General features: G+C 45.5%; 1 protein-coding gene across 1 annotated transcript in view; it reads left to right on the top strand.

Annotated features, from left to right (window-relative positions):
* Positions 1-592: 592 nt before the first annotated feature.
* Positions 593-19,543, top strand: part of SEMA4C (semaphorin 4C) — a 32,297-nt gene continuing 13,346 nt past the window's right edge. Inside the window, exons 1-5 of the mRNA XM_069766635.1 lie at positions 593-888; positions 17,795-17,924; positions 18,203-18,354; positions 18,447-18,509; positions 18,975-19,073. Coding sequence (XP_069622736.1) covers positions 17,831-17,924; positions 18,203-18,354; positions 18,447-18,509; positions 18,975-19,073 — 408 coding nt within the window. The 5' untranslated portion in view covers positions 593-888; positions 17,795-17,830. The remainder of the gene's footprint in view (positions 889-17,794; positions 17,925-18,202; positions 18,355-18,446; positions 18,510-18,974; positions 19,074-19,543) is intronic.

The raw sequence follows: 19,543 nt of genomic DNA, 5'->3' as shown, positions 1-19,543 counted from the left end.
CTGCAAAAAAAAGAGACACGTCCGATGATGGTGTCCTAGTGCTGTCCGGTTTTTCATGATTATTTGTTAGAAGCTTTTGAACAGATTTTTGCTATATGTAAAAAAAAATTGTTTTTTTTTTTGCGCATGAGAAAAATCACTGACGTCTGAATGAGGCCTAAAGTGAGACGCTGCGGATTCAACATTTCCAACAAGTCTACATTTACACTGCAAATATTTGTTTCATCATTTTTTTTAAATTAAATTTCATGCACAACCCAAGATCCGGACAGAAAACCTGCTGCATTTCGCTATGTGGGAACAGAACCCTAACACGCTCATGCCGTGCCGCCTTACAGATGAGCAGAATGGAAAAAAATAAAGCAAATGAGGAATACTTAGGATCAAAAAGTGTCCCTGTCCTTGCTGGGAGCTGGGCACACATGAGGGGCAGCCCCAGGCAGATCAGTGATGTGCCCCCTGACCCTGTGCCTGCCCTGCATCCTGCAGCACAATACAACCATTATACATATAGAAAGTCTAGTAAGGCACAGCTCACCCCATCCCCCTCCCTGACGTCAGAAAACAGGGCAGGGATTAAGGAGAAGGATGAGAAGAGCTGAGGAGGAGGAGGAGGAGGCTGTAGTGCATCCAGTGCAGGAGAGCAGGACTGGGCAGTGACATGCAGCAGCACAGGAGGCGCTGAGCACCCAGTGCACTGTACACCTAATAATACAGCCTTATATCTGGGGACACTGTGGGGACACTCCGCACTGGAATCTGCACATCTGGGACTTTGCAAATTGTGTGTCCGGAGGAGGAGAACCGGCACCAGGAGTGCAGCCTGCACAGGATATTACTGGGATCTCACAGGGGATCAGTAGATCGGAGAGGGGTCTCTGGGAGCAGGTGAGCCTGGCAGTGTGTGCATGGAGGTGTGGGGCTATGGCATCCTGCCCAGCGTCTCTGTATGCTGCTGCACTGTGCATGTATCATACTGTATGGGTCTGTATAGCGCTGTTCACATGCGCAGGATTGGATCTGTGAGTTGCTCACTACTTATACAATAGTGATACAATAGTGATACAGCAGTTGTGGGTCTGCCCCCGATGGGCGCTGTGGATCTTCCTCCGATGGATGCTGTGGATCTGCTTCCGTTGGGTGCTGTGGGTCTGCCACCTGATGGGCACTGTGGGTCTCCCCCCATTGGGCGCTGTGGGTCTTCCTCCATTGGGTGCTGTGGATCTGCTTCCATTGGGTGCTGTGGATCTGCTTCCTCCATTGGGTGTTGTGGATCTGCTTCCTCCACTGGGTGCTGTGGGTCTGCCCCTGTTGGGCGCTGTGGGTCTGCTTCCTCCATTGGGTGCTGTGGGTCTGCTTCCTCCATTGGGCGCTGTGGGTCTGCCCCCGTTGGGCGCTGTGGGTCTGCCCCCGTTGGGCGCTGTGGGTCTGCCCCCGTTGGGCGCTGTGGGTCTGCCCCCGTTGGGCGCTGTGGGTCTGCCCCCGTTGGGCGCTGTGGGTCTGCCCCCGTTGGGCGCTGTGGGTCTGCCCCCGTTGGGCGCTGTGGGTCTGCCCCCGTTGGGCGCTGTGGGTCTGCCGCCTTGTAAATAGTCCTATAAGTCTGTATAGGGCTCGTGTGCTACACAATAATCAACTGTGTCTATGGTGATAACTGCACCCAAGTAATTGTGCCACATCCACAGCAGTGTGTCTATTGCCTTGCACACTAAAGCCCTGTATACACACACACACACACACACACACACACACACGATCCTCTCCCCAAGTTATAATACTACAAATTATGATTTGTGCCATATCCACAATGGTGTCTGTATTACACACTATAGGCACGATTGTGTGAATAAGTCTCAAGTGTGCAACACAATAGTGCTATCATTAGACACAACTGTGTATAGATGTGTCTTGTGCTATATTCAATACCGTGTGTTGTGTTACACACTAAAGACAGTTGTGCGTCTTTGATCATAAATGCGGCACTTTACACACAGTTGTGTGTTTGCCTTAGGTATAATGCTATCATCACACACCATTGTGTATAGTGTTGGAGTTGTGTAATTGTGGTGTGTATTGTGCACACTGTTGCGCGTCTTGCGGTGGATGCACAGCGCCGCACACTTGTGTGGAGTTGTGCCCCATGTTGGGGGCTGGGAGGATTTCTTGCTGACTAGCAGAAGTCTGGACAGTATAAAGAGGAGGGGAGAGATTTGTATATAGTGTAATGGGGGAGGGGATTGGTGTATGGAGGGGGGAGGTTTGCACGTGTATGTGTAAGGGGGGTTGTGTGTATCTGTAAGATCTGACCCAGAACTGAGGCTGGCTCACATACATATTGTGGCCTGGCAGGGTGGCAATGTGTGAACGTGCCAGTTGCGGGAAGACTTTTTACCTCAGGGGCTCTAATAATTCCTCCCGACAAGCTCCGACCTGAGCTGCTGGCTCTTAATCTGCCCCTTTATATCTATAGGGCTGCGGCGGAGGAGAGGCAGACTGGCATTGTGCAGCACTCCGGCGATTCCGTCTCTGCCAGGCTGGAGTTGGCGTAGAGCAGATGTGGGGTGGATACAGGGCACTCACTACCGCCAGCTTCGGGCCTCTGATCACTGCGCCGGCAGCTGGGGGCATTGGCGCTGCAGCTAATCTGATTTCAATGACGGATCATGTAACTAATTTTCCAGATGGGATGACTGCATTGGTGAATTATCATCAAATTACACCGGCCGGCCATCGCTCTGGCTTGTGTTACTGGTCAATAGAACGGGTTTTGTCAGAAAGATTGCTCCATTCCCATTAGATGACCTCATGCCTGGGTGTAGGGCGCGTATGGGGCCACCTGGTGCGAGATTCTGACGTTTTCAGGGGAAATCCATGGAGCCGGTTTAGTCGTCAGTCCACTGTCTCTTCCTTATGTCGTATTCTCCGCTCCCATCAGTAATGGTCACAGTACGGATGGAGATGTCGAGTGACCCACTCCTGCCCGCACAGGCCGGGTGCTCCTCATAATGCAGACATGGCCATGTGGGACTTCTATCTTATCTGAATTATTAATAATATAAAATCTCTGCCGGCTGCAGATAAACCCCAATTTCCTGCTTCCCTCATCCTTTTCGGCACAGCTGCCAAGAAAACTTGTCCCGCTAACTTGTCCACTTGCTCCGGTCATACACCCGACGGGGTTCAGGGATGTATCTGAAATTTCTCCTGACGTTTCAAGACTTCAGGTGGCATCAGGCCTTATATTAATTTGTTCAATTTAGTCTACTGAGGAATAATTTAAAATAATTTTTAGTGAGTGCCATTGTGACTGGAGTTGTTAGCGGCCCACACTTTTCTGCTAGTCCGTTTCAAATCGTTAAGACCAGGCAGATATTGCCGCAACGTATTTGTTGCGTGTGAAATTCAGCGTGATGGATACAGTTTAAAAAGACCCCTTACATATTAAATAAGTGTTGAACCCACTGATTGTGTCGGGCTCCAACATATGGAGGGTTTCTGATTGCCCCTGAACACACAATGTTGGGGGACGGAAGGATCCAGTTGAATTTCAATGGCCGATCCTTATAGTCGCTCCAGGAGTCTGGCAGTGGTTCTCCATCGTCATGTTCTCAAACTCCACCTAAACTCTCCAAATCCTCCTCAAAAGATGGACTTTTTTGCTCAGAAAACTCAGTAAAAAGACTGCATATATCCTTAGGGTGTGTGCACAATGAGTCTTTGGTCTTTTGAGGAGGCTTTGGAGGGTGTCTGCATCAAAAACTCCTCAACAACTCGTAAACGTTTTCTTCCTTAGAGAACAAGATATCTTGTCCCGGTGTATGGGACAAATATGTCTGTCAGCTGGACGATCGATCTAATGTGTATGGCCAGGTTGGTGGGATTTAGTGTCGATGGTGACACTGTGCATAATTAAATTAATTCAGAAAACTTTTCCGGCATGCACAAGAGACAATAAAAAAACACAGCAAAACCTGCTTTTTGTAAGCAGCTTCTTTACTTCCAAGAGAGCAAGTCTTGCCTCCAGACAAAACACAACATGTGAACATAGCCTAAGAGTTTGCGCTGTTGTTATGGCCGCCTTCACTCCTGGTCGGTCGGTGTCCCTGTTCTCAGTTACAGTCCATTGAAATGAATGGAAGCTATAGGAAAATCGTTCCAACCCCAGGATCATGAGGCCCAAATGGTCAGAACCCTAATCACACTTGGATTAATAGCATTTTGTTATAATTCTGCTTTCAGGTACTGTTTTAACAAGCTAGCTGAAGTTTGTCTTCACTCCCTCTGCTGTGCAGTCTGTTATTACTCCTTATCAACCATCTCAGCCTGAAAAGATTCTTAAAGGAGTTGACCACCCGTGAGGACATTTTCATCCTATTACTGAGTAATATGCACACTGTTAGGATTTGACTCCGCTTACTGGTTCCTGCGGTCGTCACATGACCCCAATGCTCAATAGAACATTGAGAGAAGCGGGGGAAACTCTATTTGGAATGTGACTACGCAAATCGTACTTGCGGTCATGTGACAGCCGCTGGAATTGGCACATGGAGCCGAATCTTAACAGTGTGCACGTTACATGCTGCTAGTTAAAAAAAAAAATTTAGGGGCGGACAGCCATTTTGAGGGCCTTTTTACATAGGGTCGCCTAAATGTTCGTTTCCGATCATTGCCAGGTAATTTAAAACATCGCTTCATGTGGGTGAAAAATGTCACTGCTTGTCTCCTGTAAACGGGAGATGTGCCACCAACAGTTATGTAATGTGTGACAGGAAGACGCCTGACCCATCGTAGGAGCCCCTGCTCCCACCATTGTTACTCAGAAGCGAGTTCCCTTGGACTTTCGAGAACGTTGCTCGCTCTGGACAACCTGTGTTATGAGATTTCTGACTGAATGGGAAAAGATTGAAACAAAATGTCTCCTCCTTTCCAGTTCATTCATAGAAGCTCCCAGTGATGTCTCGCTCTACATAAGTAACTAGAATAGATTATTCTCCAAATCGATGGATGGAAGACTCCCATATTGATCTTGAGCCATAACTCTGCCGTCCTGCCGGAAGTATGGATCTGTACGGTATATGGAAACTAGTCATCTAAGATTGCATTTATAAGTGTACGGCGTGGATATAGTATATACCCCCACACTCCCAGATATAGGGAGCTGCTTGTCAAGGTCTCCATCTTATACAGTAACCTTGGCTGTCGCCATCACTATTGGTTATTTTTAATTTACCAATATAAACCGCTTTAAGGTGTCACTTTTGAAGATTTAGTAACCGGAACGCAGGACTAGGCAATATACAGAATGGAGGAGGTAATAGCGTGCTGCAGGATATGACGCTGACCATCTGCGTCATTTCATGGCTGTGGTGCCATATCTATAAAAACGTGCAAAGAAAACAACAATTACGAGTCGGCACTACCAAAGTATATTCGCAAACTGTGTCTTAGTTGATTCTATAGGTGTCATGTGGATTTATTGCTACGAGTGTACTTCACCTCATGTGCTCCCTGTGCTGGATTTTGGATCTGCTCCATGGTTGACCATGTACACGAGAACCTCGCCTCCCTTCCGTCTGGTTTCTTGCCTGATCTCTGGTTGATAAAAGAAGTGTGATATATTATTTCCTTCAAAATTGGGGAAAAATTACAGAAATGAATTGTATGTAAGTCAAATTTAAAGGAAGTGTTCTGAAGATATGTTGTCAGGAGTGCTCCCCTCCTAGTCCCTGGGTGTGTGTTTCTCTTTTTTTTTTTTTTTTTTTTCTTGTGGTTTGACTCCCTGATGATTGACCGTATGTACCAGTGGCATTGTCACACTGCTGGTCCAAAATGGGCTGTGTGCCATGTTGCAAGCAGACAAGGCTGTGGAGTCAGTAAGCCAAACCTCTGACTCCTCAATTTCCATGACACCAACTCCACCAAAATGGACTCCGACTCCATGATTCCGACTCCCACAGCCCTGCAAGCAGAGGCAGCTTTAGTTCTTCTGCATAGGAGAAGTGTTTCTGTGTTAAAAAAAAAGTGTATATATTTTTTGGGTTTTTTTGCCTTTCATATACCTCGGATTGGTACGATCATTTAAAAAAAAAAATAAAAATCTGGCCCAAAAAAGGTGCAAAACCCAAAAGATTAAAAGGATAGTCTAACTCCTCATTTTCCTTGTCGAGGTGAGCTGTATGCGATCTGTTCATCTCTGGGTACAGAAAGGATTTATAGTAAAGGTTAAATTTCAAAGGGGTGTGTGTGTGTTTTTTTTTTTTTCCTTTTTCCCTTCCCCCTATTCCTGAGCAAGGGACAATCTCCACTTAAAAGCTACAGGATAATTGTATAACCTTAGCCATTGATTGTATTACTACGCTGCGGCCCACTACTTTAGAAAAAAAAAAAAAACACACAGGGAGGTTGAAGCAAATATTCATTCGGAAGCCTGAAATCTACAGTGATGAGTAATTAAAACAGGAAACTCAAATTTCCTTTTAGCGCTAACAGATTTACAAGGTGGATTTTTCATATAAAGTGACTTTCCCACCCCAGGATGCATCATCACTTCCTTATCAGTGGGGGTCTGCCTGCTGGGACCCCTCCAGTTCTTGCTCCCAGTCATCAAGGACTTATTATTTTGTAGGTGAAATCTGGATAGCTACTTCGGAACTGTTTTGGGTCCCAAAGCTTGGACCCCCACCAATTAGGTGGTGGCGTATCCTAGAAATATGTCATAACATTAGTTGAGAATACCCCTCTTGGCTTCTCATCGTTGGGTCACTGTGTACTTTAGAAGATGATTTTGGAAGCCAATCTGCCTTTTGGTAGCCAGACTAGTAGGACTTATTAATTGAAAATTTGTACGCGGAGGCCTGAGAGTCTTCAGAGATGTCGGTAGAGTGTTAATATACATCAATGATCAGATTTGGGCTCGGATGCTGGATACGGGGTGGCGTGTGTGTCCGTCACCTGCCGCCTGTATTGTCCCTCTCCCATCTGCAGGGCTGACGTCAGTCTTGCTGCCCTTGTGTCAGATTCCTTACTGTTATGAGATGTTCCCTTATTGAGGATGTCGGTTGTCATCTGTCTGAAGTTGAGGGGTCACAGCTGGCGATTACCTGGCACTTGGGGCTGACCAGCTTCCTCATCAGCTGGCATTGCCTTTTAGGTTCAGGTTGGTCTGCTATTTGGAGCTATTGAGATGGGGGAGGGGTGCATTGTTAATGGATTGTTAATGGGTAAGGGGTGGAGGAGACTACAGCCATTGATGAGGTGGAAATCCTGTAATATTGGACCTGGGTGTCTGCTAAACCTGTTCCTGATGTGTATTGTAGCCTATTTAGGACATCTACATGAGCGTTTTGCTGGTGTCCACCACCTCATAGTGAAGAAGTGCAGAACTTCACCCCTTATTCTATCGCACTTAGACTTTTCACACTTTTTTGTGAATTTTCACTTTGAACAATCTGACAAAATACTTTTAAAATCCATTATCCAAGAAGCTACTGTCAAAATGGTTGTCCTTCTTGTTGCCAATTTATTTTTATTTTTATTATTTTTTTTATACATGGCCGCCACAAAAGCACAGAGCATCGCATATCTCTGTAAATGAATAGTTGGGTGATAACAACATTAGTTTTCTTAACATAATGCTTACGGTACATGTGGCAGATTTCCTTGAAGAAGGCGATCTCTCCTTACTCCCCCATAAACATGTACAATCGGCTCCACCAAATGTTCAAGTGTTTTTCAGGAGAAGAGCGGAGTAGACTGCTGCCAAATACCTCTGGCGATGGCTTCCTCCTGCGAAAACAAGAACGATTGGGTGTTGTAATTCTTCGTGCCCGATCCTTGTTCCATATCTCCTTCATCATCTCTTGCGGAGTCGTGTGTGTAATATATATTGTAAAGATCCACCATGGCGTCGGTGTAAACAGACCCTAAATGTGACCATACTCCTCACATAAATGTTGACTCAACCCTCTGATTTTGGTGGGACTCGCTGACCATCTCTAGAGCCCGATATACACTCAATATGTCAGCCAACCATCCAATGTGTATGGGGTTTTGAGACAAGGCACTGTTGGCGTTCCTTTGTATAGGGAAGTTGGGAAAGATTGCTGTTGGCCAAATTACCAATATAAAGTGTATAAGAGACTATCCCTATGTAGATGTCGATTGGGGGGGTTAAGGGTTGTGGGAAGGAAGAAAGGTTAGGCATATTGGGTTCCTACATGCCTAACCAATTTATCCTCTGGGCAAGTACCGTAAGTGCTTTTAGAGATGTCTTGCTATGGGTAAAGGCCGAAAGTTGGCCAAACCTGCCTATATTGATGGCATCAGCCAATGGTTTAAGGTGTATGGGAACCTCCCCGGTCTCCTCAATAGATATCAGGGGAGATAAGGATCTGATCTGTTGCTTGCTCTGGAAATAAGCCACATTGGCTCTTGCACAACACAGGAGCTTTTGACCAAGCATTCCTTTATATGGGCCAGTTGGGAGAGAGGTCGGCCCTATGTGAGAGAGGTCGGCCCTACGTATATGGGGGCTTGTACTTTAGTCCCTTCATCCGCACTGCCTGGCTGAGCGGAGGTGTTCGGTAGGACGTCAGGTAAGTGCACGTTTATACCACCATGTGTTACTGTCCAGAAGATACGGTTATGCTTACGTAAGCACATGCAGTGCTATGAAAGCCTTTTATTTCAGGTCTTCACAGTCAGCAGGTATAATGGTGAGCCACACCTTAGGAGATGATTGCTGTGGTGGAATAATGGCAGCTATTGTCTGTATGGGGTTTTGGTACAATGTTTATTGTAAATGGTGATAATGTGTAAGAATAGTCCTCTCCATACACAGATCCTTTCAAACCTCTTGTTTACCCGTATGACACCGTGCAGAGTCCTCTCCCGTCTTTCCTTGAGCCGGTCTCGTGTTTACTCTGCAGGGTGAAATCCTCTATTAATTATATGGGAGCGTCGGTTACAAATAATCTCAATCAACGGGTGATAATCGTTGTGCCGAGTGAAAGCGTCGCTCTGGGTGCTGCCCCGTCTTCCTGGTTGGTTGTTTTGGAGAGGATAGACTTGGTGTATCATATATACCGTAGGTATATTCTGAGTTTGCAGTACTGGAAGAGCCAGACCGGTTGTCTCTAAACTTAGTCATAGATGTAGCAGAGATGAATTTGTCTTTGGACTCTGGTTATTTATGATGAGTTGAACCCGGTGTCAGTCGGCTCTACTGGAATCGATAACTTGTGTTTGTCAAAATGGTGACTCATGTCTGGGATAGTAGTTGGTGTGTGGGTTCTCTTCTGGTGAGGTGGTTTTGTTTTTAGTTCTTTTCTCAAAGCGTATATACATATGAGACCTGAATAATTGGGGTCCTCAGAAGTTAATGCTTACAGATACGGTTAGGGTGGGTTTATACCACTCGACTTGCGGCACCTAATCAGCTACTTGTTTTCTGATCAGTGGTCGCTTAAAAACCTATTTAGACAGACAAGACCGCCTTTAATATGTGCACAGAACAATCGGTAATAGTTCTGTGCGCATAGGCCGCCATTGCTCTCAGCAGCACAGGTGCTGTTTACACAGGATGTGCTGCTGAGAAAGATTGTCTTTTCAGCAAACCAAAAGATTTATTTTACCTGACAAATTAAATGAATAGTATGATTTTGAAGCGTTGATCCACTTCTAAGACTCTAAGACTAAGCCTAAGGGTTCATTGAAATGTTCATTTTTCTCATGAGTTCTATTCATGTTTTTCACGTGTTGTGCCGTTAATTTTTCTAGTCAATGGCGCTGTGGACATGTCCTTGTATTCTTGCAGACTGCGTTTTTGGATCAAACTCACCAATGGCAGTCTATAGGTCCTTGGAAAAAATTGGACAGCGCTCTGATGCCATCCATTGTTTATGGACTGTTTGGAGAAGCTTGAGAAACCTTCATCTTAGTGGGTTCCCCCTCCCTTCATCAGTGGAAAAACCAATGAAAATCAGTTTTACCGGTACTTTTTTTTTTTTTTTTTTTTTTTTAATCAAAGCACTGATGAAACTGAGCCCTTTACGTGGATTATCACTGTTTGCGGGCTCATTTCCCGATGAGTGTGGTGTAAACAGGCTGTCGATATACATGAAAAGCAATCTTGTTCCCAGTAATCGGCCATTTTGGGCTTAAGGTGCATTTACATTACACTATCGGGAGTGCCTGATGAACAGTTCAAACAGGCTGACAAAGAACAAGCAAAACACTCGTTCGTCTGGTGAAATATTATATACATACGTACATACATACATACATACATACATACATACATACATACATTTATTTTTATTTTTTAATTTGCCTAAAGGATCGTCGTGCTTGGCAACACAACCTGTGGTGTAAACGGGACATGTGCTACTGAGAACAGTGGCAGCCTATGTGCGCTGAATGGTGTATTACCAAGCATATCTGAAGTGTGGTCCACCTGTCTAAACAGCCTAGTAATAGACCGCTTCCAGCAAACATGCTGCCAATTGGAGGTAATTTAATGCTTCGCATCGGCTGGTGTAAATGCACCATTATCAGGCTGTTATGTTGGATTACTGACTCGAATTTTGGTACAATGCCTCCCCATGATGACTGTGTTAGGGTCACACACACATCCTAGCGTGATAGTTCCCTAAGATCAGTCCTGGGTTTTCACCATTGATGGCAGTCATTAGGGTAGGTGCTTGGAGGAGAATTGCAGCCATGTCGCTGCAGTATAAATCGTAGGCCCCGATTCATCAAGATTGGAGTTTTGTACACCAGCCTTAAAGTGATCCTGTCATCGTGAAATTGTAGTCCAGTCTGCAGGCACCATGTTATAGAGCAGGGGGAGCTGAGCAGATTTATATATAGTTTTGGAAGAAAAAAAATCTGTATAACCTGTGATTTTCCCATTTTAAATCTGTGGTTTTCAGTCCAGTGGGCGGTCCGATGACTGACAGCTTTCTTTATATGTGTGTGCGTACAGAGGTAGCTGTCAGTCACTGATGGGACCGCCCACTGGACTGAAACCCACAGAGCAGAAAATTAAATGATTAAAACACAGGTTATACCGACCAAAACGATATATATATATATATATATATATATATATATATCTCTCTCAATCAATCTGCTCCACTCCTCCTCCTCCACACGAGTGATACCTGTGGATTGGACTACAGCTTCCTGGTTCCAGATTCCCTTTGATGTAGGGAGCTCTGGAGTAAGATATATTAAAGCAGCTCTCCCATCAAAGTCTTCCTCTTAATATATTGCAGTCCTCGTATTATATAACACTGTGCGCTCACAATTTCTCCTTTTGCCGTTCTACCTAGTTAATCCTACTTTTTTTTTTCTCTGCTCTATGTAGAATCAGGAAGTCTTTTTTTTTTTCTTTTTTTCCCCCCCCTGCAGAAATCATTCCACTTTTCAACTCCTGACCCAGCTGCTCCCTCCTCCCATCCATCATAGACTTTTGTAGTCTGTGATGACTTGTGCAGAGAAAATTGACCTCCCTGTTTCTACAAAGAACTTTAAAAGGATTCAGCTGGTCAGTTATTAATCACATGATGTCATAGACCTAATAGAAAAGAGAAGAATTAACTGGGTAGAAGTGAAAAATGAGCAATTGTAAGTACACAATGCTATGTAATGCCTGCAATATATAAAGAGGATAAAGCTTTTGATGGGAGGAGGGCTTTTTTAAGATGCGGTCTCCTCTTAGTGGATTTGGCGCATCTTCCAACTGCCGTGGGTCTCCTCCTGAACTGATACACTGTAAATGTACGCCATTTCATGGTTGGAGTTATGCCACCTTTGTGGTTTCAATTGTGATAAATTTGGGTGGCCTTTGTCAGTTTGGCAAAGTTGGCTGGGACTGATGTAAAAATGCCAAAAGCCACAATTCTTTTTTGATTTGCGACATTTAGAAGAGATTTATTCTAGAATCCTGGTGTAACACTTTTTGAATCGAGGCCATAGTGGGTATGATCGGTACTGGGTCAAGTACCGCGGTGAGTCGGGTAACTATACAGCAACAGGGACAGTCCATTAATGTGAAAAGGGGAAAAGCCCCTCTACTATCCATATGCTGGCTGCTCTTCTAGTAACTATTATTTTGATCACCTTTTTCAAGAACTATTAATTCGATACTAAAAATGTGTTCGTGTTCTAGATGATTCTTTACTTCCGCCCACATTTACAAACCAGAGACTAAAATTCTCTGTGAGAGGTTATAATATTGGAGGACCGGATCCGGAGTGCCGCGCTCCTTTCCTTCTAGGGAGGTTTCTGTTGCAGTAATCTGCCTCCTGGCCATTACTGTCTGCAGTGAAGCCAGTGCTGTCCCCTTACCTACGCTCACACCTTAGATCCAGGGTTACAACCAAAAACTGAATGACCATGTCTTGTTTTTTTTGTTTTTGTTTTTTTTTAGCAAATCTGTGCTAGGATCAGCAGGTTTTGGTGTCTCGGTGGGCTTCGGCGTGCTCCGCGATGTACCCGCTGCCCTCCGATTTTTGCTCAGAATATACAATGTGCTGGATCTGAGGAGCCGGTTGATGTTGGCTCCCTGTATGTAGTAACATTTTTGTTTAACCCAGCTCAGTGTCTATGAATATTTTATACGAGCGGATAATTTGTACGGAAACCATTATGGCAACAGACACTTAAAGGGATATCATACTGCCTTTTATGACTAATGTTATTATTTCCACTGAAACAGGCAGTAAAAAAAATATTGGCTTTTCTTCTGGTTTTAAAGCGAATGAGTCCATGGCAGCAAAATCCGACTGAGCTGGTCAGAGATGATGTGGATGTTCCTGTGCTGTTGCATGGTGTGGATGGATGTTTCTGCGCTGTTGCGTGGTGTGGGTGGATGTTCCGGTGCTGTTGCGTGGTGTGGGTGGATGTTCCGGTGCTGTTGCGTGGTGTGGGAGGATGTTCCGCTGCTGTTGTGTGCTGTGGGTGGATGTTCTGCTGCTGTTACGTGGTGTGGATGGATGTTCTTGCGCTGTTACGTGGTGTGGATGGATGTTCCAGTGCTGTTACGTGGTGTGGGAGGATGTTCCGCTGCTGTTGCGTGGTGTGGATGGATGTTCTTGCGCTGTTACGTGGTGTGGATGGATGTTCCAGTGCTGTTACGTGGTGTGGGAGGGTGTTCCGCTGCTGTTGCATGGTGTGGGAGGATGTTCCGCTGCTGTTGTGTGCTGTGGTGTGGGTGGATGTTCCGCTGCTGTTACGTGGTGTGGATGGATGTTCTTGCACTGTTACGTGGTGTGGATGGATGTTCCATTGCTGTTACGTGGTGTGGGAGGATGTTCCGCTGCTGTTGCGTGGTGTGGGTGGATGTTCCGGTGCTATGGTGTGGATGGATGTTCCTGCGCTGTTACGTGGTGTGGATGGATGTTCCAGTGCTGTTACGTGGTGTGGATGGATGTTCCTGCGCTGTTACGTGGTGTGGATGGATGTTCCAGTGCTGTTACGTGGTGTGGGTGGATGTTCTGCTGCTGTTACGTGGTGTGGGTGGATGTTCCTGTGCTGTTACGTGGTGTGGGTGGATGTTCCTGCGCTGTTACGTGGTGTGGGTGGATGTTCCTGTGCTGTTACGTGGTGTGGATGGATGTTCCTGCGCTGTTACGTGGTGTGGATGGATGTTCCAGTGCTGTTACGTGGTGTGGGTGGATGTTCTGCTGCTGTTACGTGGTGTGGATGGATGTTCTTGCGCTGTTACGTGGTGTGGGTGGATGTTCTGCTGCTGTTACGTGGTGTGGGTGGATGTTCCTGTGCTGTTACGTGGTGTGGGTGGATGTTCCTGCGCTGTTACGTGGTGTGGATGGATGTTCCGGTGCTGTGGTGTGGGTAGATGTTCCGGTGCTGTTGCGTGGTGTGGGTGGATGTTCCGGTGCTGTGGTGTGGGTAGATGTTCCGGTGCTGTTGCGTGGTGTGGGTGGATGTTCCGGTGCTGTTGCGTGGTGTGGGTGGATGTTCCGGTGCTGTTGCGTGGTGTGGATGGATGTTCCGGTGCTGTGGTGTGGGTGGATGTTTCTGTGCTTTTACACAGCAGATTTCTGCCATATCAAGCACCGACTGACGTTCTAACAAGTTATGCAGCGCTCGATTAAAGGCCCTGATAATCCAGTCTGGCCCTCGTACAACACATCCCCTGTGTACATGGAGAAAGCTGCTACTGAAAACAATAATTTCTGATGCCACATATAATCCCTGTTGCTATACTGAAGATTAATTAATTGCAGAAATTGGCCACTTTTGACTTGGTGGCAAATCGGCTTCAACTTTTTTTTTTTTTTTAATTGTTGTTACAGGCCCATAATGTAGTGGTCAGATTTTCAAGATCTCTGCTTGCTGTCAGTGAACATAAACCTTTCTTGTTCAGCATCTGGATGGTCGTCGTCATCCGGTGTGAATCAGGATGGTGTTTGGCAGAGGATCGCCAAAAGATTAAGGCTATGTGTACACGTTGCGGATTAGGCTTAGGAATTTCTGGTGCGGATTCTGCCTCTCCTGGCAGAAAACGCACCTGCGGATTTGTTGCGTTTTTTGTGCGTTTTTGCTGCGGTTTTCTTGCGGATTTGCTGCGTTTTTTTACCCCTGCGCTTTTCTATAATGGAATGGGTACAAAAACGCTGCAGATTGACAAAAATGTGACATGCTACTTCTTTTAAACCGCAGCGGATTTTCCGCAAAGTGTGCACAACATTTTTTTTTTCTCATTGATTTACATTGTACTGTAAATCAATTGCGGATCTGCAGCGTTTCTGCACCTCAAAAAACACTGCGGATCCGCAGAGAATCCGCAACGTGTGCACAGATGAGTTTTCATGCTAGAAAATCTGCACTCAACCTTAACTTGCTGCAGAATTTTTTTTCAGCAAATGCTTTGTGTGAACATCACCTTTTGTATGTTGGAATCAAATGGTGCTCTGATCTCCCATGGCTAATATTTGCAGATAAAGATGCCAGAGCTCGTGTCGGCCAAATTTAAAACAGCGCCTCTCTTCCTCAGTGGCCGTGTCTGGTATTGCATCACAAATTATTGGGTAAAAAATACTGACTCTCTAAACTTGGCAGAATCCGTCTTTGTCCTGATTAATGCAAGTATCCGTTTTACTCTTGGGACTACAAAGCCAAGCATTTCCTACAGAAATCCACAATTCGCGTTCCTGTGAGCGTCGCCCCCTTCATTGTATATTTGGGCCACACCGGAGGGAGCTGTGCTTCTTACAGGAGGAAGTGTCTTTCTGCGGCCTCTTTGCTCCGATCCCAGGAAGTATATCCTGTCTACACTCCCACCTCATCCCTTTCTGCCGCTCCATCCTCCTCCATGATTTTGGCACAGCACAATTTTTTTTTTTTCCCCTTGATTTTCTACAGTATATTGAGTCACTCTGTTAACGCTTTAACTGCCGCTGCGGAGATTCGCATTAGTGACTTCGTAGTCGTAACCTTGTCAAAACGGGTCAATGTCTCAGATCTGTAATTTAATACAGAAATGTGCAGGATTAATCCATATTATGCATCTGCCGAGCAGCGGAAATGCTCCATTATACAACGTAATGGTGGTATTCAGTGTATCGTTCTGTACGGTGGGCACGCGTGGCATCGTAATCCACTTATCTCAGAGGGTAAGCGCCTTTTCTTCTCCTCCCCGCAGAATCTATGCTAGTGATGACCTGCATGTTAATGTCATGTATACAGAAGTGTGTTGGGGGAAAATGTGGACGTGTGCAGATCCTCCGGAGTGGATTAAGCTGCTTTCCAGTGACTAATTCACTTTCGCGACTCGTGCCAAGCTTGCGGTCTTGCACTCGCTCCCACCAAGTTCAGAGCCCGGCTACTCTGGAGCGTTTAGAAATCTCTCGTAAGACCCTCAAAATAATTTCTGCGCTGGCATCCATATCTTTATATGAACATGGCCTCCATACCAGCATTGGTGTGTTGAGTAGGTCCATCCAAAATTGTCCCTCTAAGTTCCCGTCCCATGGTTCCCTAATGGAAACCAAGTTTGGGGCATAGACAATTATCAGAACCAGCACCCCAATAAGATTTCTTCACCACTCGCCATACGTGGTTGCTATCGGTGGGCAATAGGTTTGAGCAATAAAAAATCCAAACTACCTGAACTTCCAGATGTTTCCATTGTTGAGTAGTCGCCATTGACTTTATACCGTACGTTAATATTGTATTGGAGGTGACCTGACCCTCACCTGACAAAAGGGGGAAGGTGAATCGGGATCACTTCCCTCTCCCGAATGATAACACGTGTAGGATTGGCTGAGCCGAGCAGCCATCTGTATAATGAGGTCGGAAGGAAGAGCTTTCTGCCAAATCCTGTATATTCGATCGTTGCTTCTTAAAAGGCTGAGGTGAACCCTTAGTGTCGAGGCATCCAAATGTTGGCACGCCGGTCATTGATTCTGTACCTCATTTACTTTACATTTTGAAGGGTAATATTCACTAGAACCAGGAGTGGCGGCGCTACTAGAAGATATAGGCCCTTGTGGTGTAACCCTGGGCGACCATTTTGTACTGGTTTGGGAATAGTGATTTTGGATTATGCAATGGACTTAACGGGAGCCTGTCACATGAAGAGAAAAAAAAAGCCCTATTTTGCGGATATGGGGTTAATCTGCAGGTTAAGTGTTCTGAACCTGCCCAGCACTGAGAGCCCCTCTGCCAGGAGGAAATTACGGTAACTATTCCTCCTGGTAGTGTTCCGGTTTCTGTCATTGGAGTTCAGTCACCGCTCGGTGTATAGAGAGTGCGGCTGTAATCTCTCCCCGGCTCTGAGAGCAGCTCATCTTTAGGGACTGATAAGTCAGTGTCTGTCACCCCCGTGACTGAAACCCAAATGCTATCAGGAGGCATAAAAGTTGATTTTTCCACCCGGCATCAGGGGTCTAAGTGCCAGCACCAAGCAGGTTTAGAACGCTATTAACTTGCAAATTAACCCAATGGAACAGTCTTTCAATAGATTTATTCTATTTTTTTAAAGTGAGTGCTTCCTTCAATTGTCACCACTCCACTGATTCTGAAACTGGCTTTCTTTTTCTTCTGTGCCCCTCTGTTCCGATGTTATGCCCCTTGGAAATATAGATCTAAAAAGTTCCCTTTAACCAACTGGGCGTATACTACAATGTATGTGGGCATGGCCAATGTTCTGATTGGCCAGCATCAGAGGAGAAAATACAATTGCCCGCAGGCGTTCTGTGGTATACGTCCAGTTGGCTATATTTCTAGTTCTATATTTCTGGGAGGCATAATTTTGGAACAGAGGGGCACAGAAGAAAAATGAAAAATATTCCAGAATCAGTGGAACAGAGACAATTGAAGGAGGCACTCGGTGAGGGTTATTAGTGGTGAGGGGCTATTGCCGACGGGTAATGGAGACTAGCGGGAATTTTTAGTCAATTACCTAATCGGAATTTGGACTTCCTGTCTTCTCTTGCTGTTGCTCGTGACAAAGCGGGGTCCCACAGCCATTTTAATATGGGACCCTACAGTGATGTGTTGTGTCCATCAGTAAAGTATTCACCCAGTGCAAGAGTATGAGAATCTGAGGGGCTTTCTTTCTGTAATGATACAGCGGTCTGGAAAATAGATTGAGGTGGATTTTCTAGAATTACGGAGGGGGTGGAAGAAGGATTTAGACAAATGTATAGATCGTATGGAGCTGTACCTCCTAATATGGCTGAACCTTGGCTGAACTCTATACACATTGTTATGAAAAGTGAATAATGTCACCCATGTGTCCTTTTAACGCCCGCTCCCTCTTTTGTAGACTCCCAGACTGTAAGTCGGAGGACCGGACGAGGTGATGATTCCACGGTGGTTGTGTATTTTGGCCCTTTTAATAAGCATCGAAGTCAAAGCATGGAATCAGATGCCACGCAAAACGGTGCGGTATTCAGGTGAGACTGTGTTACTACTGCGTGCCGCCCCCTCCGTCAAATTTTCCTAAAGAGTGCCAGCAGACAAAGGAAAGCCGATGACACGGTGCGATCCTCCTGGCTCGGGATGATGTCACCTGTTTTTGTGCAGATCATGTTCCTTAGGGAGGTGATGTCATGGTGTAATTATACCTCTTCTACCCCCGTGTGACCGGTAGACGCCATGGTTGGGAGAAGCTTGGATGGAAGATCTGATCATCTAGTAGTGTCATTAACCGCCCTTATCTACATGTCTTTAGGTTTCTCTGAAAACCGCCAGTCCTGGCGTGGTGGCATCTCCCACTATCTAACTCTGACGCTGGATGAAAGTCGGGGGGCGCTCTTTGTAGGTGCGCGGGAAATCGTATTTTCCTTGGACATTGACAACATTGGAAAGGAGCTGAGACCACCGGTAGGTTAACTATTTGTACAAATTTTACTATTGCAATCTATATATTCATATGTGAAGTGTAAGTTACATAATGTGCGTCTGTCCCCTGTTAGATTATATGGGAAGCCCCTGGGGAAAGGAAGCTGGAGTGTGTCAACAAGGGAAAGAGCAATCAGGTAAAGCAAAAATAGGAGATTACTTTTATTTATTTTTTCTTATAGTGAACACTTTCTCTCTCTTAAAGAAGTTGTCCACTACTTTTAACATTGTTGGCTTATCCTTAGAATAGGTCTTCAATGTCTGATTGTTTGGGGGTTGCACCCCTACCACCTACGCCGATCATCTGTTCTAGGTGCCATTGGCTGCCAAAAGTGCTCAGTTATGGAGCTGCTCCGTCCACTTATAGTGGCACAGCCGGGTACTGCACATCTGCCCCTCATTCAAATCAATAGGGGGTGGATGAGCAGTACCGCCGCAACCATTATTGGCAAATGGCCCAGCTCAATAACTGGGCACTTCCGGCACCTAGAACAGGTGATCGGCGGGGATTCCGGGTGTCGCACCCCTACCGATCAGTCATTGATGACCTATCCTAAAAAGTAATGGACAACATCTTTATCGTTTAACATTATTCCTTGCAGACGGAGTGTTTCAATTACATCCGTATCCTTCAGAAGTATAATGAAACCCATCTTCTTACCTGTGGGACCTATGCCTTCCAGCCCAAGTGTGCTTATATAGTAAGTGTTATGTCTGTAGAAAGCAATGTCCTGGATTATCATGATCTCTAAGAAGTGATGCTGTATTCTCTCCCCTAGGCACATACACATTGTGTATGTTAGCCAAAACTCATTTTTTGGGGAGATCGGCTGACCATCTCGAGTGTGTAAAGGAGACCCCAACTCTACTTAGTGACAGATGTTTAAGGAAAAAAAAAAGAGTTGGGCAGGTTGGATTTCAGCATGCCTGATCCCTTTGTATCACTGGGAAATAAGCCAACAGAAGATTTTGGCAGCGGCTTGCTCCCCTCTCCCCATTGAACCTGCTGTCATTGACTATCTAAGTTGTAAGACCACTCTGTAATATTCTTCCTTATTTAAACCTTAGCTGTGTAATACTTATTTCACTAAACCTATCCTCTGCTGATTCTGTCCCAGTCTACACAGCAAAGTTAGCAATTGTGATTTAGAAAAAAAAACAGGAAATTGCA

Source organism: Ranitomeya imitator, chromosome 4, assembly GCF_032444005.1.
Source record: "Ranitomeya imitator isolate aRanImi1 chromosome 4, aRanImi1.pri, whole genome shotgun sequence".
NCBI classification, from domain to species: Eukaryota; Metazoa; Chordata; class Amphibia; order Anura; family Dendrobatidae; genus Ranitomeya; species Ranitomeya imitator.
The sequence above is the reverse complement of the archived record's forward strand: the minus strand, read 5'-3'. Positions and strand labels throughout refer to the sequence as shown.